Genomic DNA, 26,396 nt, shown 5'->3' on the forward strand with positions numbered 1-26,396 from the left:
TTTAATAAATTGTCTTGGCTATCCATTTGGGTCACAGTTATACAGTCTTTGTTGTTACTCCTGATGGGCTCCTTGTAGGCAGTGTCCAAAGTGACCAGAGGATGAAAGTGACCCTGCATAGGGCCAAACTGTGGGAGGCTGGGCTCCAAGGGGGGGGCATGTGTGGCAGCGACTCTCCCGGCCCTACTGGCCTCCTCTCGTGTGGAGGGAATACCTGGGAGCCATCCCCCTTCACAGGTCACTTTGTTTGAGAGACAATGGAAAAAATGGGGCAAAAATGTGCCCAGAGCAGTATCCCAAAGGGTCCGCCTACCCTGTGCCTTTTTAAAGCTCTTCCTTCCATCTTACTGGCTCCCGGTGCCAACATTTTTACCTCAAATTAGAAAATTCGTATTTGAAATTCTTAGATTGCTACAGAAACGTTACTGCGTGGAGCCATTCAGTCATCCCTTTATCAAATGTTTTTTGAGTGCCTCCTAGGTGCCAGGGATGGTTGAAGTGCTGGGAATACATCATTCATCAATGAGGTCCAATGAGTCCTGCCCTTTGGGGACTTACACTGCAGTGAGCCGGTTATTAAATTACTGTCTCTCCACTGTATGTTCTTTATATACTATATATTCTTCATATATATATAAGTGTATGTATATAATATATATATTATATAAAGTAAACATGTATTTGTACTGGTATATTCATATATATTTACTTTATATAATATATATATTCCTTATATATCGTATATATTCTTTACATCTGTGTGTGGGTTTATAACTTAGTTTTTCTTTTTTGATGTTGGGGGTAGGAGTTTATTTATGTATTTATTTATTTTTGGCTGTGTTGGGTCTTCGTTTGTGTGCGAGGGCTTTCCCTAGTTGTGGCAAGCGGGGGTCACTCTTCATTGCCGCGCGCGGGCCTCTCACTACCGCGGCCTCTCGTTGCGGAGCACAGGCTCCAGACGCGCAGGCTCAGGAGTTGTGGCTCACGGGCCCAGTTGCTCTGCGGCATGTGGGATCCTCCCAGACCAGGGCTCGAACCCGTGTCCCCTGCATTAGCAGGCAGATTCTCAACCACTGCGCCACCAGGGAAGCCCTATAACTTACAGTTTTTAACCCACTTGTTTTTACTGACTAGACTGGGATTCTCTAAGACCCTGGAGTCCAGAACAGTGTCTAATGCATGGTTGACTCCACTGTTTTTACATGAAAATCTAAATGAGTGAAAGAAGAAATAAAGTGCTCACCTCTTATCCTGAAAAAAAAAAAGAAAGACTACTTCTCTTTAGGGGGACTAGAAATAGTGTCCCTGAAGAGTATCTCGGGAAAATGATAATGGAACCCTCGTCGGAAGTTACCATCACTACCCACTGTGTTCTAAATACTTGATCATCAAGGAGGGGGTGAACTTTTGCCCTCTGGAATTAGATGTCTGTGTCACGGTGGACAGAGAACGGGCACTGGAGTCTGAAGCCTCCGGTGTCAATCCTGACTGTCCCCCGGTTTCCTTGTCTGTAACTGGAGGTAAGAGGAGGATTTGCTACCCCAGGTGAAAGCGCTCTGTAAACTGGGGAGTGGAAATGTGGCTGTGACTTTGGTGAGAGAGCACATCCTGGGCGTGAAACAGGCAGCATGCAGAGTGGTCCTAAGGGTGTACCCAGGAGTCAGATCGAGGGTTCAAATTACAGATCCTCAGAGCACTGACCATAACATCTTAGGCAAGTGATTAACCTCTCTGTGCCAGACAGAATAATGCCCACCCCCCACCCACCCCCCACTCAGGAACCCACGTCCTCTTCCCTGGATCCTGTGTGTTTCATTCCACGGCAAGGGAGGAATTAAGGATACTGATGAACTATTAGCTGATCTTGAGATGGGGAGGAAAACTGGGACATCCAGGTGGGCGCGGTGTAATTCTGAGGGTCCTCATCAGTGGAAGATGGAGGCAGGAGAGTCGGAGAGAGACTTGAAGATGGAGGGAAGTCCAGGACCAAGGAATGCAGGAGGCTTCTGGCAGCGGAAGCAGGCAAGGAACTAGATTCTTCCCTAGAGCCTTGGGGAAGGAGCGCAGCCCCGCTGATACTTTGATTTTAGCCCAGGGAGACCCGGTTCAGACTCTGACCTCCAGAGCTCCAAGTTCATAAACCTGTGTTCTTCTAAGGCACTAAGTTTGTGGTAATTTGTTGCAGCAGCAATGTTTCAGTTGCCTCATCTGTAAATTGTGAAGAGTAATAATCCCTACCCTATAGGGCAGTCATATTAGTCATGGTAACCTTATAGTTGCTAGCATAAGCGGGTTAGCAAAAATGAGTTAGTACAGGGCTTCCCTGGTGGCGCAGTGGTTGAGAGTCCGCCTGCCGATGCAGGGGACACGGGTTCGAGCCCCGGTCCGGGAAGATCCCACGTGCCGCCGAGCGGCTGGGCCCCGTAAGCCATGGCCGCTGAGCCTGCGCGTCCGGAGCCTGTGCTCCGTGACGGGAGGGGCCACAACAGTGAGAGGCCCGTGTACCGCAAAAAAAAAAAAAAAAAAAAAAAAAAAAAAATGAGTTAGTACACATACAAATCTGAGAACAATGGCACAAGAAGCCAATTCATAGATATTAACTTTTCATCCAAAAGAGATTTTTTTGGCTAAAACTGGTAGTAATACAAAAGGTAAGCAAGAACAAACACATTTCCTAGTTTTTGAGCCACATTTTCTGAAACCCAGCCCTTTCTCAGGTGATGAGGCCTGCGTGGATAGCTGGTATTTCTGCAGAACTTACTGTCACCGTTGGTGAGTGCCCCATTCTGTTCGCTGCTGGCAGGCGCGTCTGTGGCCAGGCTGGTAACTGAACGGCTGAACATCTCCTTGTCGGAAGGCTGCAGAAACAAAGGCACCAAAAGGATCAGACTGCGTGGCAGAGGGGAATATCCACGGCTTTTTTATGGGGGGGGGTATTTTTAAAAATTCATTCATTCATTCATTCATTATTTTTGCCAAACCGCACAGCTTGTGGGATCTTAGTTCCCCAACCAGGGATTGAACCCTGGCCCTCGGCAGTGAGAGTGCAGAGTCCTAACCACTGGACCGCCAGGGAATTCCCTCCATGGTTTCTTCTAAAAATGAAAACAACCACAACAAAACCCAAATCCACTGCTTAGATTTAAGTTAAGCGAAACGAAATAAAATCGAGTTCCTCAGCTGCACTAGTCTCATTTCAAGGGCTCAGTGGCTACACGTGGACAGTGGTTACCCTATCAGTGCAGTTACACAACACGTCCATCTTGGTGGAAGGTTCTATCGGACAGGACCGTCCTGGGAATCTTCCGAGGCCGCCACCCACAGAGCTTCCCATCTGGTAATCACAAAGAGGCTATGGTAGGTTGTGGGGTCTCAGGTCCCTTATCTCAAGGTAAGGGGGACCAGAAGCCCCAGGGCTGATTGGAATCAGCTCCAGCAGAGAGAGGCCTCATCCTTCTACCAGGGGTGCCGGAAACGTTACCCTTTTTAAGGGTGTGTCATGCCGAGGAAAACATCACCTTTGTCATCTGAAGGGAAGGGACTTAAATCTGATCAAAGATAATGTCACTGATGTCTGAGACTCAGAAACCAGCCAAGTCTCTGCTTCAAGGTTCACCGAAACCATCATATGCTAAAAAGTAGGTTTGCAAACCTTTCTTATTCTCACAAACAAATTCAGGACGCTTGGAGGGAAGAATGGCATTGATTGTTTCCTACTGGGCTAGCCTGGGTGGACAGTACATGGCATGATACGCCAGGCTGAGCTACAGCTATGACTAGCCTGAAGGTAAGGTGGTAGCTCACATATTTCTTGAAATATGCAGCTGGTCCCACGTAGCAGCTGAATCACTGCTGATATGATCTGTTCCCCCTTCCCACTCATGGAATGCATGGCCTGCGGGACCCAGGAGGCCACACTGGACCATGTTCCAGGAGTCCACCTGGGAAGTTCTGATGTAAACAGCACCACAGCCTTGGCTAGCTGGCTTCACAAATTCTCTGACTTGGGAACCAAGTAATAATAACAGAGAGCAAACAGCTCATGCTGCGTCATGATCCAAACATGTACCGGGAGTCAGCTATTTCAATCCCATGCAGCCCGTGAGATGGGTCGTTGTGTTAGGTTGCGGGGCGGCTGCAGACACAGGTGCCCATTCACAGAAATGACGTCACCCCTGGGCAGGAGTCAGCTGTGGGGGGAGGATGGCTCCCAGGTGGGCCCGTAACAGTACAATCAATCTGTCACAGCTGAATTATCATACTCTAGGCTCTCACCACCATTTCTTCTCTTAGCTTCTACGAGAAAACGCCTGCTGGAGCTCCAAACACAGAAGCCAGGAGGGAGCCTCTCTCTCACTGAAGCTTCAGATGCAGCCAGGGGACACCCCCAACCCCCGCCGGCCTTTTTCACCTTAGGATTTAAAGGCAGCTCCTCTGGGGCTGTGGAGCGATCAGTGTGTGTCGGGGTGTGTGTCAGCCGGGATCAGGGATGGGGAAGGCTGGCTGACTACAAGGACTTGTCAGGCCTGGGATGGAGACTGTGCAAGTTGTACAAAATTGAGAAGCTAGGATAGAAGCTTGTAAAGAGAGCCATGTGATGTGTGTGTGCAAACGTTCACTCCCTTGCTCACACATTCGTATGAGAGAGGCTATGGGGGGCTATTAATGAAGGACACTGCACACGGAGAGCCAGATCTTCCTTTTATCCACCCGCCACTCTCTTCCCGTCTCACCCAGGGCTGCTGCTGGGCGTTAGCAGAAGAGCAGGAACCAAAGGTCTAGAGCAGAGGTTCTCACACCTGAGCAAACATCAGGATGACCCGAGGGCTTGCTCCCAGCCTCCCCCCCCCCCCGCCCGCCCCCGAGTCTTCTAACAAATGGAGATGGAAGCCTCTCCCCCAGCCCCGCGTCTCCTGCCAACGGGCACCAAGGAGAGTGGCAAGGGGAAGAAAGCTGGGGCCTGGGACCTGCACGTGGGAGAAGCCACAGTGGAGGTACCACCTCCTCTCCCACCCGCCCTCTGGGTGCCTGCACAGCGGCAATCCAACAGAGGCGCTGGGGGCAGGTGTGAAGCGGGGATACAGACAACCAGAGACTGCAGTGAGGGTGACAAGGGGGGTAAAAAGGAGGAGGGTGATGAGAAACCCGGAAAGCAGTGGAGGGTGTGTGTGTGTGAGCCGCCTGCATACAGAAATGAAAGGAAGGAACTCCCCAGGGGTTCCCAGGAGAGGAGGGCTGACCACTTCGCTGCCTGGCCTGGAAGAATCCCTCAATCCTAGGGCAGGGCCCCCGGGGACGCCTCCTGGGTGAGCTTGGAACCTGGCTGCTGGCTGAGTGTTTCATACCAGACCTCACATGACATACTTCAGTCATCCATCTTTCCTTTTTGCCCCTTCCTCCTCCAACCAGTTTATGCCTGATCTTGAGAAATTACGTCTGGGACAGGAAGCATCTTCACCATTTCAGCCTTGCAAATATGAGGGCGGCCCCATCCCCAGCTGCTGGAATTGCTCAGCCAGTTAAAGGCATGGGCCTGAGGGGAGAGAATGAGGTGGGACCAGGACGCCCAGCCTGCTCCCTATCTGGGTGAATCCAAGAGGCCCGCGGGGCTCGATCAGGACCCTTTAGGACACAGAGCAAGAAAACCCAGCAAGGCCAGGCCACATCTGGGATGCTGGGGGTCCCAGGCTCCAGTAAGCTTAATGATCAGCTGTTACAGGTTGAATTTTATCATCTCCAAATTCCTATATTGAAGTACGAACTCTCAATACCTTAGACTTGGCCTCATTTGGAAACAGGATCGTTGCAGATGAAACATGTTAAGATGAGGTCATATCGGAGGCCTTAAAAAAGGGTAACTTGGGCAGAGACAGACACACATAGAGGGAAGACGGTGTGAAGAGTCACAGGGAGAACACAACGTAAGGGCAGAGATCTTCAAACCAAGCATCACTAAAGGCTGCCAACCGACCACGGTAAGCTAGGAGAGCGGCCTGTAACAGATCACAGCTCTCGCAAGGAACCAACCCTGCTGCCACCTTGATCTCGAATTTCTAGCCTCTAGAACTGTGACATGATAAATTTATTAAGCCACTCAGTTTATGGTCCTTTGTTATGACAGTTCTAGCCAACTAATACACCGGCTGGAGCCCAGCAGAGGCAAAACAGAAACGTCCCTGCAGTAGGTTGGAACTATCTGAGGATCCTTCCAGCAGTGGCACAATTGCATCCGTTTCAGAAGCTCTCCCAACGACCTGGCTAATTGCACAGGCCTCTAGCCACGGTGAATATAAACCTGCAGCAAGAGGACACGGCCCAGGCAGCCAGTTAACTCTGGCTGAATTGCTTCCCTGGGCTTCCTTCAGGCTGTAAGCTTGTGGGGACCTGCTTTAGATAAGCGGCTGCTGCTTTAAAGCTCGTGCACGCGTGCTCACCACGTTCATCAGGTTCTCATGGTCTCCGCTGTGCTGTCTCGGTTTCTTTTCTCTGAAACAGAAAAGGAAACATGGCTGTAACATCCAACGTGCTATCTAAAATCAAACATACACTCCCCTTTCCTATTCAAACTTTGATCGACACTTAAATAATCTCTCTTTTAAAAACCGGGTTTATTTTGCCAAGGAAGCAGAAGCCGGACAATTCACTCTACCCCTCCTCTGCAGGCAGCAGTGTCCGAGGGAGTCAAGTCCCAGCAAGGGGCTGGTCACCTCTCTGGACCTCCCCTTCCTCCAGGAGTAGAAAATACAAGTGAACAAGAGGACTGGGCAGTTTCCTGAAGAAACTGTTTATATCTAGAATGCTGGAATGAGTTTTTTGTTTTTGTTTTTTGTAAGGAAATCAACAATTCTCATCTCTTCATCTTTCTTAATTCAGTCTTTGCAAAGTCACACACTGCCATGGGATTGAGAAAATAAAGAAAATACAACTTTTGGCTTGTCGGGGAGGTTACATGCCCTCAGGATGAGTCATATGTACTTGCAGTCTATGGAAAAGTCCATCCAGTAAAAATAGAATTTATTTTTACTCGGGACAGGCTAAAGAAAGCCATCAGTACTAGAGGCTACCTTTCCCATAGATGTATAAGGCAACAGTGACACCTAGTGGGGGCATAAATAATTGCAAGGCAGGCCCTCCCAGGCCCAGGGGAACAAACACTCCTCTAGCTTTGCTTCTATTTTTCATCTTTCTGGCCAGTTAGTCTCTCTCCCAGCCCTGGAGTCCTGGATCCAAACCGGGCAGGGATTTGGAGGCTACTTGTGTTCAGGGAGTCTGGATTTTCCCCTCCTGACAGAGACTTTAGGGCACAAAGCCACATCCAGACTTTTAAATGACACTTGTCCAGTCTCTTCCAAGGTTATTGAGAAGAGTTTGAAAGAAGGCTGGCTGTCAGCTGGTCTGCACTGGCTCCCAGCAGCAGCCCTCACCAGAGGGCTGTATATGTTGTAACAATGTCTGAACACCTGGAAAATCACTCCTGGTTAGAAAGGACTTTGCTTCTCTCCAAGCAAAGATCTCCTTTTCTTCTTGGTGGAGGGGTTACACATTTTATTGTATATGAGGGAGACAAAGAAGGAGGAAGAGGGGAGGGGAAAGAGAGAGAGAGAAGTATAATTCTAAAATAAGACAAGATGGTTATTTCATACACAGAATGTTTCTCTTGTAGAAAAGATGAATGTTTCTTAAGAAACTGCAGCTCTAGATAACAAATCCTTAATAAAATGACCCCTGAAAGCTACAGAGCAGCAAAAATTCTCAGTAACTCTCAAATGGCAGCAAAAAGAATATCTTTAATGCACATGATACTTAGATTTCCAAATGTCCACAGATGGAAAAAGAAAATACACATTCGGACAAGGGTGTGCTCATAAGAATAGCAAAAATTTCCTTCTGGGAAGTTTCATACATAAGGGCTCTTCCAGTTGCTCCCCAGGAAAATCAGATGTGGCTTTTCACTGAACTAATAAAAAGTGTCCTGGGCTCCTTTGCGGCAGAGAAGTCAGTTCATCTAACATACGAGTTTCTGGGAATGTCTATGCAGTGAGATGCCATTCATCACAGGCTTTTTATATAGAAAGTCTTCTGGGAACATGTTATTTTAAGGCTCTAGTAGACATGCACTGCTCTCACCTGTCACAACTGGAGCATAGAAAGATGAGGAAGGTGATGAGGAAGAAGGTGGCCACAGCTGCCAGGCTTCCCCACAGGGTGATCTGCATTTGTCCCCCACTCAGCAAGCTTCCCTCGGGTCCCATGGTGGGTGGGAAGTGGCACAGGCTGCTGGATTTGGTCAGTCCTTCCAAGGTGGCGACATGGGGGCAGAGGGCTGCGTCCTCCTGCAGAGAGAACAACGTGTGTTTTGACAACTTCTCGCGTGAAATGCCACAATCTGGGAGTAAGCTCCTGGTGGGGCGTGGGGTGAAGGGGGCGTTTGAGTAGAGCAGGGAGGTGTGTGCAGACTGCAGGTGTGTGCAGGTGTGTGCAGGTGGACTCGACTTGGAACTCCCTCTGGGCAAGTTTCCCTCTGTGGTCCAGGCCTTTGTTTTCTCACCCAAAACGCAAAGCAGGAGCGTGCAATGCCTAGCACAGTGTTTGAGGCAACGGATGTCTTGTTATTTGGATATGTTTGGGGATAGATTCCTAACGTCTTCAAATAAATTTAAGACTCCAAGTACTCCACAGCAAATGAATAAATGCTTATTTGGTTTCTCTTGCATTTTTTTTTTGTTGTTGTTGTTTGCCAGAACAGTGTAAAGCATTTATTACAGCTTTCACAAAAATGCAGTTTGCATCTTTCCCACCTGAATCCCCAACTCCCCAAACCTGCTTCTCTTCGAGAAGGTTTACGGTCAATACAATTAATGAAACGGATTGTCTTTACATTCACCTTCGTAAACAGTTAACTGTTCTGAGTATGTGACTTTATATTCAGGGCTGGCTTTCACTAAACTTTGTAAGCACTCTATAAGTCCACTTTCAAAGGGATGGCTGAAAGTCTACGCTAAGAATGCATCACCGGCAGCAAATAAGACTTATTTATAAACAACTACAAATTGAGTATAAAAGCTAGGACGTATTAGTACCCTGCATGTGCCTGGGACTCGAGTGCTTTCCTCATTCGATCACTGCCACCAGTCTGTGAAGAAGGCACAGCTAATCCCCATTTTTCAGAGACACGAAGTTCCCCGACGGTGTCACCGCGCTCAGTGGCAGCGGAGGATATGAGACCAGCCAGCTCTGACTCCAGCGCCAGGGGTCTCAGCCCCTAGAGGGCGCTCCTTCTCACTGGGGGCTACCGCTTCCCGGTCCAGCTACAGGGCTTCTACATGAAAATGGCCAATGAGTTCTGTGAAATATTTTAAGACTTTTAGATTTTGAAAAACAGAGTGCTATATCAAATTAACGATGATCTCTCGTCAGAGATGCCTTGTTTAAAGAACATTTGCTTTGCTCAATTCTAGAACATTCTCACTTAAACAGCCTTTAACTTCATCTCAAGATTCATGAATAAAGTCAGCAAATAAATATTTTTGTCATGATAATTCATCAAAACTCAAAACATTTTTTTTTTCCTTGAAAAAGACGGTTGATGTTTGCATTTCCATTTGCTTCCGTAACAGACCTGGGACTCTATGTAGCCATCACTGAGCATCTACATCAAGTCAGCACCTGGGGAGCTTAACGGAGTCACTGTGGTTCAACGAGACCAGATTTTCTCCAGGTGAAACATTTCACATTTATTTCAATATTTAAAGGTGGCAAATAATAAAAAGCTGGAGAAAAAGAAATTTTATCTACAAGCATGCAGAGAGATTTCTAGATGAAATCGATTGCTTTCTATATGGTCTTGAACCAACATGAACACTTCTTAATGCTCTATAAATAAATAAATGACAACTTCCTGGGTAATACAGAACTTCTTTCTTCCTGTGTTGGTTATATATTATACCTATAAACACTACATGCATACAGGAATGGATGGTCAAATTGCCTTTGCCTGTTTGCCCCTGGACAGCTATAACTGAGTGAAAATCGCCAGCACTTCTCTTATGATTTGTTGAAACAATGAATAATTCACTTTTAAACTTAGACTACAAACTGGCACAAGTTATTAAAATACATTTAAGCACATGAATGATGGGGACCTCTGAATATATATGAAATAAATTTTTATATCCAGATCCAGGTTCATGCATAACACATTTCAGGAGGTACAAACAAAAGATATCTGTTGTGCAGGCGTTTGTGTGTTCCTTCTTTCCTTTGCTCATTCATTCGTACAATGATTTAATCAATGTCTCTTTATAAAGTTCCCGGTTCTTAGAAAATAGTTTGCTGAGTGAATTATTCAAAAGGCACGTATCTATCCAGCAGGACCCTCTCTCCATCTCTGGTACACGTTTCTCTTTTCTCTTTCTCTCTTTCTCAACAGGGGGAGGCGATAGAATATAATGAATTATGTGGTGCTCCAGCTAGCAGAACAGTGTGGGGAGAAAAAGGGCAAAAGCAGATTATTACCAGCTACTGAATAAAGGATGTAACTCAGAGAAAATGTGTCAAAACTCCTGGATCACTCCCCTTCAACCAGAGTTTGCAGAAAAGCTACTGACAGAAATGCTTTTTTACAAAAGTTCTCATCGTGGACAAAAAAAATCTCACAGTGAAAAGCAAGATCATCATCTGGTACTGTTTCTGAGTCAGATTATCAATACATTGTACCCCTAAGGACAAGGGCTCCAATTGCGTGGGCAGCTTTCTCCTCTCAGAAACCTCTATGTGCAACTCGACAGGAGCCACGCAGGTCACAGCTGTGGTGGCAGTGCAGCAGGAACACCTACCCTTGCAGGGGCCAGGGGTCTACACACACATGACCTCCCTCCCAGTGGGATTGTTCCAGTTTTAGAGAAGGTCTGCACCACTGGTACTCTCCTCTCCTGGTCTCTTTCTCTTTCTGGTCTCCTGTTTCCATAATTCTCCGGCCCATTTCTTCTCTGGTCATCTCCTTAAATTTTAGTGGCTTATTTACTATTGAGACATGGCTGCCTCCCCCCACCAACCCAGTGTGTGTAGACGGACTGTCCCCACCATGTGTGTAGACGGACTAGCCCTCCCCTGTGTGTTTTGAACTGCGCCCCCCAGTGGGTGTAAATGGCCTACTTCCCCCTCTTTCCCCACCATGTGTGTAGATAGACTATCCCCTTCCCCCGCCCCATTTGTGTAGATGGACGACTCCCTCCCTCCACCGCATATGTAAATTATCCCCTCACCGTGTGTAGACGGACTGCCCCTCCCCCATGTGTGTAGAGAAGCGCTAACACCCATAACGGATGTACGCGTTATGACTTCCACATTCCTCCCTCTTGGTGGAGATGAGAGTGGAAGCCCTGTGTGGATGGTCCAGGGCTTTCCAAGAAGTGGAATGGACTTTCCCCCCAAGGCTGGACCCTCCTGCACTGGTTTCACTCAACTTAAATGCAGTGTTCAGGGTTCTTTCGTGGAGTTCATTTTGAGCAGGGCAGGGCATAGGTGTCCTTCCCTGAGACTCAAGGCTTCTCTCAGGATTAGCGACAGAGAGGGAGAATGAGGACAGCGAGGCACAGGGTCCGGGAAGTAAGAAGTCACCCTGAAAAGGAAGGGCCCCCGAAGGAGCGAGGGTTTTCTATATTATACACTGTGCGCCTTTACCAACCAGGTCCTTGTGGAAAAGATAATCCAAGGCTGCGGAGTCCCTGATGTTGTTACCGGCCTTGGGGACCAGCTAATTTTCTGCTAATTCCTATATCAAGTAAGATGTTTCCTGAGCATCCAGCATCAACCCACACCAGCAGAAATACATGAACAATTTGGGGCGATCTCTCACGATTTTTTCAAGGAGATATTTAAGCCTATTTCTCTCCATCCTGTTCCTACCCGTCTCAATAAAATTGCATTCAATTACAGAATACTGTTTCTTCAAAGTTAAAAAAATATCCCATTGTCAGACCACATGTGTAAATATTCTATGAGTTATTCAACATAGAGCAAAGGATGACCATTCACCGTACCTCAGCGAACATTTATTACAGCACCTGAATGCCCCACTAAGATGTGTTGCAAAAGATCATACTACTAATGAAATAGCAGATTTAGTTTAATAGTTGTACATCATTTTTTTGTTTTAGAATAGGCTTCACCATTGGCTGCACTGACGTTCAATCATGACCAGTGACTGTAATTTAATGCATGATATTGACAAGAGGCAGTGGCATTTCGCCCACCCCGCAATTTTATATCATTTCAGAGTACTGTGGGAAATTGTCATTTGGCCCTGAGAAAGGTCGATGCCTGAGTTTATAGGACTGCTTTTGGGGATTCTTTTCGAAGTAGGGTTGGATAACTATTTCGGACTAAAAGCTCCATAATCACTCATACTTTTGTATCCATTCCTTTCACGATTTTAATCAGTAAGTGATTCAATCTTGAGAAAAACCGAGGGCCTTTTACTTTAAAAGCAGGTGCCACGTTTAACCACAAGGGGGCAGTATAATTCTATTCTCAGCCCTCCAGGACAGACCTCAGTTATTCTTGCTGTCGGCGCCTCTGCTGAGCCTTTTAACTGTCTTCAGTAGCCTGGACTATCGCCACCCCAATCAATTCCAACAAAACAGAAAGCAAAAACCGGATGAAATGAATGAAAGTTGCAGGCCAACTACCAGCTATTTCTTTGTTTAGCCAAACACATTTAACAGGTAGGTGCTCTGATCGCTGCAAATTCTGTATAATTTGGTAGAGCTGGGATGGCCGGTGAGATTAGCTATAGAAGCCGACACTTAGTTCCTCTGAAGCCGGTTGAGGTCAGTAATGATGGTCATTACCATTTTATAGCTGTCCTAGTTGACTCATAATTAAGCATGTTGGAAACCACCTCCACAAGACTCCTCACCAGTGGCCGAAATGAGGAGGTCAAGGACCCATTGCCATGGGAACGCCTCCTTCCCGGGTCATCACCAGGTGTGGGAACCATGCGGTAAAATGACACTTTACGGGCAACAGATTTTAACCAAACATCTAAATTCCTTGCTGGGCTTCTGTCCTGTGAGGCATGTGGGCAGATGCACAGGCTATGGAAGCATGAACCTCTCCACTGAAGTCTCCGGTCTCCTGAAAGAGTTTTAAGCTCAAGTATTCAAATTCGGGTCAATTTCTCTTCCGACCAAAGGGGTTCTGCTATAGGTAAGCTTTGTGCACTGAACTCTGTGTGAGGGTCAAGAGGGTCTGCTGTAAACACGGAGCCATGTCTGTCCACCAGGGCCCTGCTAAGGCCCAAGGGTCTCTGCCATACCAGTTGTTACAAACATATCCCTGTTTCTCTCTTTCCCTGAGTCGGGGGGAAACACACCCAAAGAGCAGAAGGTGGTAAAGGACTCCAAGGTAAGATTTTCTTTACGGTTTCCCGAATCATTTTATTTACATCACTATGGAGCAGTATCTTAACGTTTCTTCCTGCAGCGGCTTGAAGCGCGAGAGAAAGGAACCTGGGGAGCCTTGACAACACCAAACTGGCCCTGCTGCCATCAAGGCTTGCTGCTGCTGTGGAAAGAGCAAGGCATTCATCCCAAGAGCGGGTTATAAATCCTTCAGGCCATCTGTAAGCGTAACCTGATTTCTTCTTGTGCATATTAAACCTGTTGATCCCCATGGGAAATGGGAAATCTGACCCTTTGGGAGTGTGTGTGTGTGTGGCTGTCACTTGTCTTCAAAAATACATTAAACTTACGTTACAGAAGTCATACAGTTTATTGCTTATCAAAGCTCTGCTGCCGTTTTGGTTTTTGCCTTCAGAAAAGCCAAAAGGCGAGTGACTTTGGTGGGTAAGGAATGCCTTCTAAGGTTGTTCCTCCTATCCTGACTTGAAAACCAATTCCCAAGGCTCATGTTTTTTATTTTTAATGGTAAATCTCATGAGAGAACAGGAGAGGCGTCGGGGAGAGAGAGGGAGACAGAGAGAGAGAGAGAGAGAGAGAGAGAGGGAGAGAAAATGATTCTGACAGACATGGCGGAGGAATCCAGGTATAGGGTCTTCAATTTGCATAAGCAAGTCTTAATGGGCTGTTTCACAAAGTGTGCAGTTTGAACTCTAGGCTCTATTTCTTCCTGCCTTGCATGTTTGCTCATCTGACCTGAATGAAAAGTTCCTTGAGGGCAGGGATATATCCATCTTGTATCCCACCACATTCTCAGCATCTCCATGAGCTGGCAAACAGGAGACAATCAAGACATTTTTACTGAATACATGTTACTGCAAAGGGAGGATTCGCAAGCTGACTCTCAAAACGCAAGTTTAATGAATAATGTATTAGGTAAGGGAGAGAAGGAGAATAAAAGAGAAGAGCACATCAGGCAAACAATTAAAAATTAAGCCAAGTATGTCTTAAGGCAAAACCTTAGCTCTGGAACAAACACAGCCACCTGCCTCTTTTGTACTGTCACCAAAGCAGCCTGAGGTCTCTTGAAAAAGGTCCCAGCACTGGAATTACTTGCTTCTCTGTACGTGAATCCTCACCACCCTTACCAGGTCTCCACACTGGCGATCTCAGTGTATCCCCAAGCTTGGCGTCCCTCTGGCCCCTTCTCAGCGATGACACGTCACGCCTCCCTCCTCTCCTAGGAATCTGGTACACACCTCTCTCTTCCCTCCCTCACAGTCCTGGGTCTTACATTTCTCAAAGGAAAGGGGAGCCTTAACTATTCTTGGCCGTCTTCGCACATTTTCATCCGATGGAAGCCTAACCGTCCCTCAGGTTTCAGCTTAAATGCCACTTCCTTGGAGCAGCTTTTCTGACGCTGTTTCCCCCTCCCCAGTTTAGTTTAGGCCCCCTGACTTTTTTTTTTTTTTTTTTTTTACAAGCTTTTCCCTTCACAGCATCACTCAAGAGTAGAGTGATGAAGCCCTTTGTGTGTCTCTTCCACCGGTCCAAGCTCCAAGAGGGAGGCTGTGGAGAGACGTATCTTGTTCGCAGCTGTAGTCCTAGTGTGTGGCACACAGTAGGCACTTAATACATAAGTTGAATGAATTAACAATGAGTAAATAATTCCAAGGATCCAAGAGGAGGTGGATACTGACTTGGCCTTCAGAGACGGTTAAGAATTAGAAGAAATTCTTTTTCTCAGTCTTCTCAAACAAGGCTGAAATTTCTTGGGGATGTGAGGGGTTCCAGAAGCTGGCTTGCCTGCTTGACTAGCTGGTGGGGAAGTCTCCATGCTGCCTCCATCCTACACATGATCGACCGGCCTCTCTCCACGTTCCCCTCAGGGTCCTGAAGGGGCCCAGTGTATATCAGTTTCGACTCGTAGGCTTGAAATAAAAAAAAAATCACGGCCATCCCCACCATGTTCATAACCCCCAGGTGTCCGCCCACCTGGGACAAGAGCAGGCAGGTGAGGACATGGGAGCCACGCCATCTTTCTGGCAGGCTCAACTTCACGCGGTCGTGACTTGTTTCCGGCACCAGAGAGAAGAACGCTCCCTCTCCTCCGATTCGCCCACTGTTCACTCCCAGCCATGTCATCATGGGTCTCCCTTCCAAGGGAACTAGTGCACTTTGCAGCCCTGGCACCATCTTCTTCGCTGGAGTCCGGTGGGGTGTGCTGTTTACACACGGGCCAGTTTACTGAGGTGGGACTTTTATTTATTTTTATTTTAAAAATTTATTTTCTTGAAGTATAGTTGATTTACAGTGTTGTGTTCATTTCTACTGTACAGCAAAGTGATTCAGTTATACATATATATACATTCTTTTTCCTATTCTTTTCCATTGTGGTTTATCACCGGCTACTGAATATAGTTCCCTGTGCTCTATAGTAGGACCTTGTTGTTTTTCCATTCTATATATAATAGTTTGTATCTGCTAACCCCAAACTCCCAACCCACCCCTCCCCCAGCCCTCTCCCCCTTGGCAACCACAAGTCTGTTCTCTATGTGAGGTCAGGACTCTGTTAAGCACTTCTTTGCCTGTTTTTATTTGGCTTCTGACGCACAGGTGATTCAGACACTTGTTAAAAAAGTAGTAGTAAAAGACTTAACCAAAGAAAAACAAAACAAAAAAACCCCCAAAACCCTTCAGTGTCTTTGATGAGAGGTTCAGAAATTTACCATGTGACATAAACGTCTCTCAAATCCTCCACTCACGGACCATGATATTTAAAAGATCAGATTCATTTTAACACTTGAACTGTGGTTGGACACTAATTACAAGTGCTCCAGTATCTGTCACATCCCAGTTAGCTTCTACCAAGCCCTCACCTAACAATGCTACCTCACGGAGATTGTACATCAAAGGATGCTTATTCTGGGAAAAGGAAACCTTCAGGATGGAAGCAGTGGAATTTCAGAGTTAGTTAGATAGCAATTTAAGCCACATCCCAGAGGAATCCCAGTTCGTAGTACTGGTTTCATTGTGAGTTAGATCAGCCACACCTTCTGATGTACCCGGATGTAAGGACTCTGAGGTAAGAGTTAACATTCTACCCAGGCACTAGCAAGAAGGTAGCGTGACATTACCCAGTGCTCAACACATCAAGGCAATCTTTAATTCTCATCTTTCCTACATTTAAAAAACATTAAGAATTCTTTACATTATAAAACTGGCCGACAAAGTGCTTTTCATTGACCTCTAGAAAGCAAAATCTTCAAAAACCTTCCCTGCGAGTTACTTGCCGGTGTTCCCAGAAACTACTTAGGGAGACAGAGTGACAGCTTGATTACAATGAGTCAGAATTTGTGTTTGAAAATGTAGGTATTCCGGGCTCACCCTCAAGGCTTTCTGCCAGGAGGGTGCGGGGAGCAGATGACTCAGGGAGTGTGACTCCCAAGCTCCTTATAGAGGAAGCGACAGGGCCATGGACCTTGTAGGGCAGAGCTCCTCCAAAGGTGGTTCTGGAGCAGAAGCCTCACCATCATCTGGGAACTTGTTTAAAATGCAGAATTCAGGGCCTTCTCAGAAAGTCTGGGGTGAGGTCTGGCAATCTCTGTTTTAACAAGCCCTCCAGGTGACTGTGATGCGTGCCGAAACTGGAGAAGGCTGTTCTAGAATAGCACCTTCCTTCCTCTCCAGATCACCTGGGGATCTTGTTAAGCAGCAGATTCTGAATCCTGCGTTTCTTTCTTTTTTTAACTAAAGTATAGTTCATGTACAATGTTGTGTACATTTCTGCTGTACAGCAAAGTGATTCAGTTATACATATATTTGCATTTTTTTTCATATTCTTTTCCATTCTGGTTTATCATAGGATATTGAATATAGTTCCCTGTGCTATACAGTAGAACCTTGTTGTTTATCCATCCTATATATAATAGTTTGCATCTGCTAATCCCAACCTCCCACTCCATCCCTCCCTCAACCCCCTTCCCCTTGGTAACCACCAGTCTGTTCTCTATGTTCTTGTGAATCCTGCATCTCTATTCGGCCCTCAGGGGAGGTCTAGGCTGCTGGTCTGAGGGCCATGTATGAATAATACTAGCGTAGATGTTCATCTTCCTTCAGCTAGGGTTGAAGGGTCACTGAGCCAGATCCCTGGGGCTGAAACTTGGCCTTCATCTTCCTTAAAGTTAGGTGAGATGAGGTCAGAGCTCCTGTGTCCTGGGAGCCTTCTGGATTCCCATAGAAGCACACAAATAAAAGGCTGCCCTTTACAGAGTCTAATGAGACAAGTCACTGATGTGTGGAGGCACAGACCCAGCTTCTGCTCCATCCCTTTCCACTACACTGCTCTGTGGCCTGGAATGAGCCCGCACCTCCTGTGCCTCAGTTTATCCTTCTGAAAAGTGAGGTCATTTATAAAGTTTCTTTCCAGCTCTGAGATTCTCTTATAAAAGTAGCCAGTGATTCCTAAGTTTTACGACCCACATCCAGAACTTTCCACACAAAGGGAAGTATTGACCCAGCAAGAACTGGAAATTCTCAGTGTGATCAATAGTTTCAACTCCCCAGGAAACACAGTCTTAATAATTCATGGGAAAACCTGATAAGGCCACACCAGTCACACAGATGTCAGGAGGGGACACCATGGGCGGTCTTCACGGTCAGGGTCCAGCGCCGGAGGTCAATCCTGACACCCCCAGAACATCAACAGCACATCTGGCAGCGACACCAGGCACAATGGCTGCAGAGCAGACGATGAGTCTCTTAATTTTCTCATTCGCGTGTAGTTGATATATTTACACATTTGCGATTCATATTTATAAAAGCCTTTCAACAAAGTGTGAAGATCAAACCAAAGTACGCAGATGGGTGTGCAGAGGTGACTTAGAGAGAAGATGCGGCTGCTGGAAGCTTCTGAGGCTGTTTAAAGGCATATGCCCTAACTTAGGAAAATCTTACAAAGACAGCAAGTCTGAAAGGGATCCATCTAATTTCCAATCTCAATACTTGACAAGCCTGAGGAGATTCCAAATGTGACAGAACATTCTGGAGACTTTCTCTGTCTTTATTATGAAAGATGCTCAGCTCTTTGGTTTCATTTCTTGACTAATACCTCCAATGTTTCTTACTCTTTGACACTAAGGCACAATCTGTATTTTACTCTTTGACACTCAGTAATCCACTGAACAAATAATTGCTAAATACCTACTCTGTGCCAAGGACTGTTTCATCTTCTAATCACACCTTAAATATGAGATGACACTAGTCTGTTGCGATTCAGTTGCAAAATTCAACTGGCAAGAGGTGAAAAATCTTTAGAATTAAGTTCCTAATACAGAGATATATTTTGATCACAGATGAAAAACAATTTATTGTTGAATTCCAAGCACGGGAAGTCAGGGGAAAAAAAAGCCGGAAGTCCTTTCATTTCCACCATATTGCATGAGAAACAACATCTAGCCACAATAATTGTAGCGTGATTCCGTTCAGCTTGACAGCAGAGGTGCCGTGGCATTGACGCAGCTGCAGTGCCCTTGGACTGATGTTGTTTCAAGCTGAGAACTGTCCTCATTGTGTCTGGTGGATTCCAAAGGCAGCCTTTGCATGAGTACGGGGTGGACAGGACCACCACCAGGGACCCACGCACCCACCCATCACAGTCAGGGTCAGCCAACTGCTGAGGATGGATCAGATTTCAAGGACCTGGGAGGGTACCTGTAGAGAGTACCCCTCCCCGTCCCCCCACCCCCTAATGGAAGAAAACTACTTTCACTTTACAGTGAAAGCAAAGCTTAAAAAAACATTCATGCAAGAAGTGGCACAAGCATTTAAAATCCCATTAAGGCATAAATGACAGAACAGAGCAATTCACCTAGTGAGGACAAGGGAGGGAAGGAGAAGGTGAGAGGGCTGAGGCCAGAGTGCAGACACAGTGTACGTGGAGGGAGGCAAGGGGAACAGACTCGGAGGACTTTTCTGGTAATTTTTTTCTGCTTTACCATTTTGTTTACAGCTGGCTTTACTCCATGGGGTACTTTGGGAGTTTAAGAATGACATGTGTATGTACATGTCTACGTACTTCAGCACATTTATTTTCTTCTTCTCCTTTGCCCACTTTAGAGAAGACAACACTCTGTCGACAGAGATGGGGAGATGGGTATAACAGAATGGCAACCCCTGTGGAGATTCTGTTCTTACAAGGTGTGACATGACTAAACATGAAACTCAACCATCAGAACCTGTCACATTCTTTGTAAGAGGTCTGTGTTCATTACAATGGCCATTAATATCATGGATAGCCAAAAACACTTTGAACTAGATACAGAAGGCAATACGGAGTATTTAAGAAGATGTGGTAAGAAGATGTGGTGTATATACATGTATATATACTATATATACACACACACAATGAAATATTACTTAGTCATAAAAAAGAATGAAATATTGCCATCTGCAGCAACATGGATGGACCCAGAGAATATCATACCAAGTGAAGTAAGTCAGACAAAGACAAATATTATATAATACCTCTTATATGCAGAATCTAAAAAATAATGCAAATGAATCTATATACAGAACAGAAACAGACTCACCGACATAGAAAACAATCTTACGGTTACCAAAGGGGAGAGCAGGAGTTGGAGGGAGGGATAAATTAGCTGTTTGGGATTAATAGATACACACCACTATACGTAAAATAGATAAGCAGCAAAGATTTACTGTATAGCAGAGAGAAGCGGAAAATAATCTGAAAAAAGAAATATATAACTGAATCCCTTTGCTGTACACTTGAAACACAACACTGTAAATCAACTATATTTAAATTTAAAAAAGTTGTTTCAAAAAATAAAGGCGGAATATTACTTAGCCATAAAAAGAAACAAAATTGAGTTATTTGTACTGAGGCGGATGGACCTAGAGTCCGTCATACAGAGTGAAGTAAGTCAGAAAGAGAAAAACAAATACTGTATGCTAACACATGTATATGGAATCTAAAAAAAAAAACGGTATGATGAACCTAGGGGCAGGACAGGAATAAAGACACAGACGTAGAGAATGGACTTGAGGACATGGGGAGGGGGAAGGGTAAGCTGGGACGCAGTGAGAGAGTGGCATGGACATATACACACTACCAAGTGTAAAATAGATAGCTAGTGGGAAGCAGCTGCATTGCACAGGGAGATCAGCTCCGTACTTTGTGACCACCTAGAGGGGTGGTATAGGGAGGGTGGGAGGGAGACGCAAGAGGGAGGGGTTATGGGGATATATGTATACATATATCTGATTCACTTTGTTATACAGAAGAAACTAACACAACATTGTAAAGCAATTATACTCCAATAAAGATGTTAAAAAATAATAAAAAAATAAAGGCAATATGGAATAAACTGTAGGGTCTTGAGTAGAGACATGGCAGGATAGAAGAGTATCTCATTTGTGAGCAGAATATTTTCTCAACTTCAGTGGATGAGTGTTTTGACTGTGGCCCTACCGAATAACTAGCCTCGACTGGTATCAAAGGGCACGGCCTCCAGGCCCCTCCATCTCAGCCCCATTGGTTTCATCTGGCTTCCTTCCCAGGCCACGTGAGAGCATCAGCCATTGCAGAGATGCCCCCCCCCCCAAACCCTCTCAGTCCTGCTCACCACCCGCTGGGCACTTGTTACACTGCTGATGCCAAGGCCTGACCCTCAGATATTCTGATATAATACAGCTGCAGTGGAGCCCAAGAATCTGTATTTTTAACACGTGTCCTAAGTGATCCTAACATTAAGTAGCTCGCTGAAAACCCCAGGCTCTGAATTTGTTACAAGTCCTATAGGAATCCCAGTGAGGTGGAAGTTACTCATCTTAAAGTCTTTGGGGGATCAGAATTACTCAGAACTGACATCATTTGGCCAGGGGAATCACTGTAGCAGGAATTAGGAAAGTGTGAGAGGAAACGTCTGTGTAAACGTGGTCCCTACAAGCTGTATCATTTCCATTGGTTCATCCTATGAAAGGAAAAATCTAATCCTATGTTGAGTCCCAGGGGGCAGGGGTAGTGAAACTCCTAGGAAATCCACTGGGAGGTCTCTGCAGGGCATTTCTTCCCTTACAATGCCACGTAGCTAATGCGATTATAAGACCTAATGAACTGAGACTAATGCAGTTTTGAAAATCTTCATAGCTAATGAAAAATCACATCTTCTCCCTCAAGATTTCCCATTTTTTTCTGTTTGTAAATCATGAATGAAACGAAGACATGGGTGAAGGCTGAGTTTATGGTCTTTATAATTTGAAGAGTTTGTTATTTTGAATGTCACAGTGGTTTCCAAGTGGAAGGGTCACATTTGGAATTTACATTCTATGCCACAGTATTAAGAACGTTTTGGAGAGACCTAGAATATGCATTTATAACACTGATATTTAAAAGAGAGTCTTTCCCCCCTGCTGAGTTCAAAGTATTTTGTACATCAGGTCAGGCTGTCAAGGTAGCCACTCTGCCCCAATTTCCTTTTTTTTTTTGGAAAGTAGAGAGCAAGAAAATGAGAGCTAATATCAGGATATGGCTTTGACACCCCCCGACTCAGCACTTCTCTATCCTATGTTTTCACCCCTTTTGGGGAAGGAACATTTCAAAGGCATGAAATTGAGACAGGAGAATGGCCTATGGTGAAGTGGCGTATCGGGGAAGGCGCATCTTAGAGGCATGCTGTGGTAAATTCAGGAAAAGGTGCCAGCCACCTCTACCTGACTATCCACGTTACTCAGTTTTTTTAAAATTTAATTAATTAATTAATTAATTAATTTTTGACTGTGTTGGGTCTTCGTTTCTGTGCGAGGGCTTTCTCTAGTTGCGGCAAGCGGGGGCCGCTCTTCATCGTGGTGCGCGGGCCTCTCACTATCGCGGCCTCTCTTGTTGCGGAGCACAGGCTCCAGACGCGCAGGCTCAGGAGTTGTGGCTCACGGGCCCAGCCACTCGGCGGCATGTGGGATCTTCCCGAACCAGGGCTCGAACCCGTGTCCCCTGCACTGGCAGGCAGACTCTCAACCACTGCGCCACCAGGGAAGCCCCAAGTTACTCAATTTTAACTTTCACTTGTTAATAAAAGAAACACAGGTATTTATGGAGTATAATGTAAATCTAGTAAGAACTTAAAAAAAGGCATATGAGAACTCAAAGAAATTTTGCACATGGAATCAAAAATGTGAGTTCACTCCTCTCTGCCACTGAGGCTTTGAGAGGCTCTGGCTGTGCTAAGAGCATAAACTAGAGCATATGAGTGATACCCCTAGAGGCGTGGGGTAGGCACTGCATAGCCATCACAGCAGCTCTGTAGATGCACACTATGAAAGTAGCACAGTGGAATTTGATCCTGAGAAGGTCACTGTTGAATTATTTCTCATGCCTCTATTACAGGAAAACTTCAAGAAAAATATACTTACAAAATGGAACAGGAAGGTGTGTTTCCAGGACAAAAAAACTCATTTAGCAAAATCAGAGTAGTCACTGACACCTAGTTATTGCTGTTCAGTTATTGCTGAATTTAGTTATTGCTATTATATATTGCTACATAAATCAGTATTATTCTTTTAATTTATTGGATTAGATCATCTAAGCCAAGTGGCTTCATTCCAGTTTTTTTTGTAAGCAATTATTTCTAATGGTTATGTGATTTCTCAACACTAATTATAAAACAATACATTATTATATTTTAAATTTAAGAGAAAGAGTCAGTCTTTTTTACATTACTTTTTTTTAAGCCTTTCTCCAAACCCTTTGAAATCCTACTTTATTTTACTTCCTAATGCACTGTCATATTATAATATATCAGGAACAAGCAAATTTTAGGGACAACTGGTCCACCAGCAGCCACTGTGTTTCATCTTACTAAGAACATGATTAAGAACAATCTTAGATGTCCTGCAACATTCACTAATCTACCACAAGTCTCTGATTCTGTAGCCAGGATCCATCTAAGTCACCAAGGGGTAGGATTTCAGCATAGTCCCCAAACTAGTATTGATAACGTTCTCCCAGACTGTGTCATAGTACTACCATTGTACGATCAGACAGGGTAGGGAGAGGCTGAAAAATCAAATTCCAATCTTTCACGTCATTAACCGAGTTGTAATCTGATGCCATTTCCCCTAATTTATTATTGGATATGGCTTTTCGATGAACTGAAGGATACCCTCTTGCCAATGTTAACTGGAGTACAAATAGCCTCCATATTGTAGCCGACACTATTCTATTGTCATGAGCTGGGGGGGCAGACTGGATAGCAGCTGAACCCACTGACTAATTAATGTCATAAAAAGTAGCTATTATAAAATATTAACATAAGGAACTGTCATGATTTATTTTTCTGTATTTTTTGGGAGAACTATTAAGGACCTTGTTCTATTGTGTAGTGCATAAAGCTTTTTGTGATAAACTCAGAGATTTTAGTGCTTGGAAGGTGGTTTTATTTATCCTGATAAGTTAGTTTGATTTTTTTTTTATAGTGACTAAACTATACATACAAAAATCATACTTCCTTTTCTCTGGCTGGAAGCTGAACGCTGTAATTATCCTTCAATTATAGCAATTACCTTAGTCTAGCGGTTTCTTCCCTCTCTCTACACCAACCCCAATTACAAGTTTTTGATTTCACACATTTTGAAGAGTCTTATGTAAGTGTCTTTATTATAACAATCTCAGTATTTCTTAAAAACAGATCTTAATTTCTAAATATTGTATATATGAAGCTTTAAATTTAACTGCCATATACTCTTCCTTTATAGATTTTAAAAGCTCTCAATGTCCAGATACACTTTTAAAAAGCAAAGGATGAAAGAAGGAAGAAAGAAGGAAGGAAAGGAAGACCTTCCCACTAAACTAATCTTTGGGATCATAAGTTCTGATCTCTACTCTAAGGAAATAATGAAAGAAGTATTCAGATGATATATGAGATGCAAAGACTAAGGTGATTAAAATCAAACCAACTTTATCCTAAAGGCTACAGAGAATTATTAAATTCCTCTGAATTATATTAGAATTTTCAATCCTGGCTATACAGGATAGAATCACTTGGTAAACTTTTTACAATACACCAATGCACAGGCCTAACCCCAGAAATTGGCAGGGATTAGGTCTGGACATTTACAGTTGTAAATGTGTCCCCAGAGCATTTGAATGTATAGTTTGGGCTGAGAATCATTTAGCTAGACTATTCATTCATATTTCTAAGCTTTTAACTGACAAATGCTACTTCATTTTATTTCTTACATTATTGGAACATAGCATAGTAGGATATGACAATATAAGACAGATACAGCTCACTGTTCTTCTTCCAATACAAGTCCACACTGGGCACCATGCAAACCAAGCTTTTTGCAGCACAGGTATAACCTCAGAGTGCAGACCCAAACAGAGCATGTATAGTCTAGTCCAGAAGGTAGTATCTAACCTTGCAACATAAAGACACACACTCAGAAGCTATGGACATTGAGCCATGTTCTTTGACTGTCTGCTAGATTAGGTCTACATATTTATCTCTGCACCCCTCCAAATACTAATCTAAAAGTTGTATGGCTAAATATAATTCACTAGATAAGTTAAAATAGCATTATTTTAAAGTATTTTCTTTTCTTTCTTTTTTTATTTTATATTAAGAGTATAGTTGATTTACAATGTTGTATTAGTTTTGGGTGTACAGCAAAGTGATTCAGTTATACATATACATATATATCCATTCTTTTTCAGATTCTTTTCCCATATAGGTTATTACAGAATATTGAGTAGAGTTCCCTGTACTATACAGTAGATCCTTGTTGGTTACCTATTTTATATATAGTAGTGTGTATTTGTTAATCCCAAACTCCTAATTTATCCCTCCCCTCCAGGTTTCCACTTTGGTAACCATAAGTTTGTTTTCAAAGTCTGTGAGTCTGTTTCTGTTTTGTAAATAAATCCATTTGTATCATTTGTTTAAGATTCCACATGTAAGTTATATCATATATTTGTCTTTCTATGTCTGACTTCACTTAGTATGATTAAAGTATTTTCAAAGTAAACATTTCAACAAGAAATACAAAAAATCTCCTCGTCTAATGTCACTAGTTCTCACATACTGTTTTTAGGTTGCATGTCAGAGCTGATGTAAACACTCATTATGTCTCCACTTACAAAATGATCCATAATTCTTAGAGGTAAAGAATGTACTAGAAATCAATACATCATTATGACAATACCTTTCTTTATGCTTTAGGCTACTGGAACTTTTCTCTTGAACTTCATTGCTTCAATGGACACGATACACTGTTCAGGTCAGTTTGACAATTAACTGAAGGACTACCATGGGCGAGGCAGGCTCAACCCCTTCAGCCTCAGCTGCTTCCTTAGTGTCCTTGGCCATGACCTTCCAAACCCACAGGCTATTTCTTTGTAGCTCTTGGACATATTGAGTTTGTCCTCACCCTTTTGTACTAGCTGTTTACCTACAGGAACGATCATTTTTCAGGTCATCACACAGCTGGTTCCCCTTCCTTTTTTTCATCCTGTTCAAACAGCATGTTCTCAGAGAAGCCTCCTCTGACCAACCTTTCTGTAGCCCTGTCGTGCACCCCCAACTCAGCCTTATCCCATTGCCCCCTCTTCCTTTCCTGTTATCCCATCTGAAAGCATCTTACGGATTGGCCTTTGTGTTCATAGTCGGAGGAGGCTCTCTAGAACATAACCTCCACGAGCACAGGCCCTTTGTCCGGGCAGCTGTAACTCCAGCACCTACAACGGTGGTGTGCACTAAGTATCGATGGAGTGAATGAACACATGCCTTTGCGGTTTTATCAAGAGTAGTTCCAAAAATAGTCCTGTACTCCTTAAGGTTGAAACTACTGAACAGATAATAAATGAATGTACAGTTGCAATTTTAACTTATAGTCCCCCACACAATGTGCATGCGTTGGGATTTTAATTGGACCCACAGTGCCAGCCACTTTCGCACAGAAGGTGATTTGTACCCTGTGCCTTCG

General features: G+C 44.5%; 1 protein-coding gene across 3 annotated transcripts in view; it reads right to left on the minus strand.

Annotated features, from left to right (window-relative positions):
* The window catches only part of PAG1 (phosphoprotein membrane anchor with glycosphingolipid microdomains 1), a 142,201-nt gene that overhangs the window by 18,187 nt on the left and 97,618 nt on the right, over positions 1-26,396 (minus strand). For all 3 annotated transcript variants that reach the window (XM_059994816.2, XM_059994814.1, XM_059994817.1), the window contains exons 4-6: positions 8,128-8,333; positions 6,435-6,486; positions 2,762-2,858 (exon numbers count right to left, since the gene is read on the minus strand). In XM_059994816.2, the coding sequence (XP_059850799.1) occupies positions 2,762-2,858; positions 6,435-6,486; positions 8,128-8,252 (274 nt within the window). In that variant the 5' untranslated portion in view covers positions 8,253-8,333. The remainder of the gene's footprint in view (positions 1-2,761; positions 2,859-6,434; positions 6,487-8,127; positions 8,334-26,396) is intronic.

This window comes from Delphinus delphis, chromosome 17 (assembly GCF_949987515.2).
Source record: "Delphinus delphis chromosome 17, mDelDel1.2, whole genome shotgun sequence".
Taxonomy (NCBI): Eukaryota; Metazoa; Chordata; class Mammalia; order Artiodactyla; family Delphinidae; genus Delphinus; species Delphinus delphis.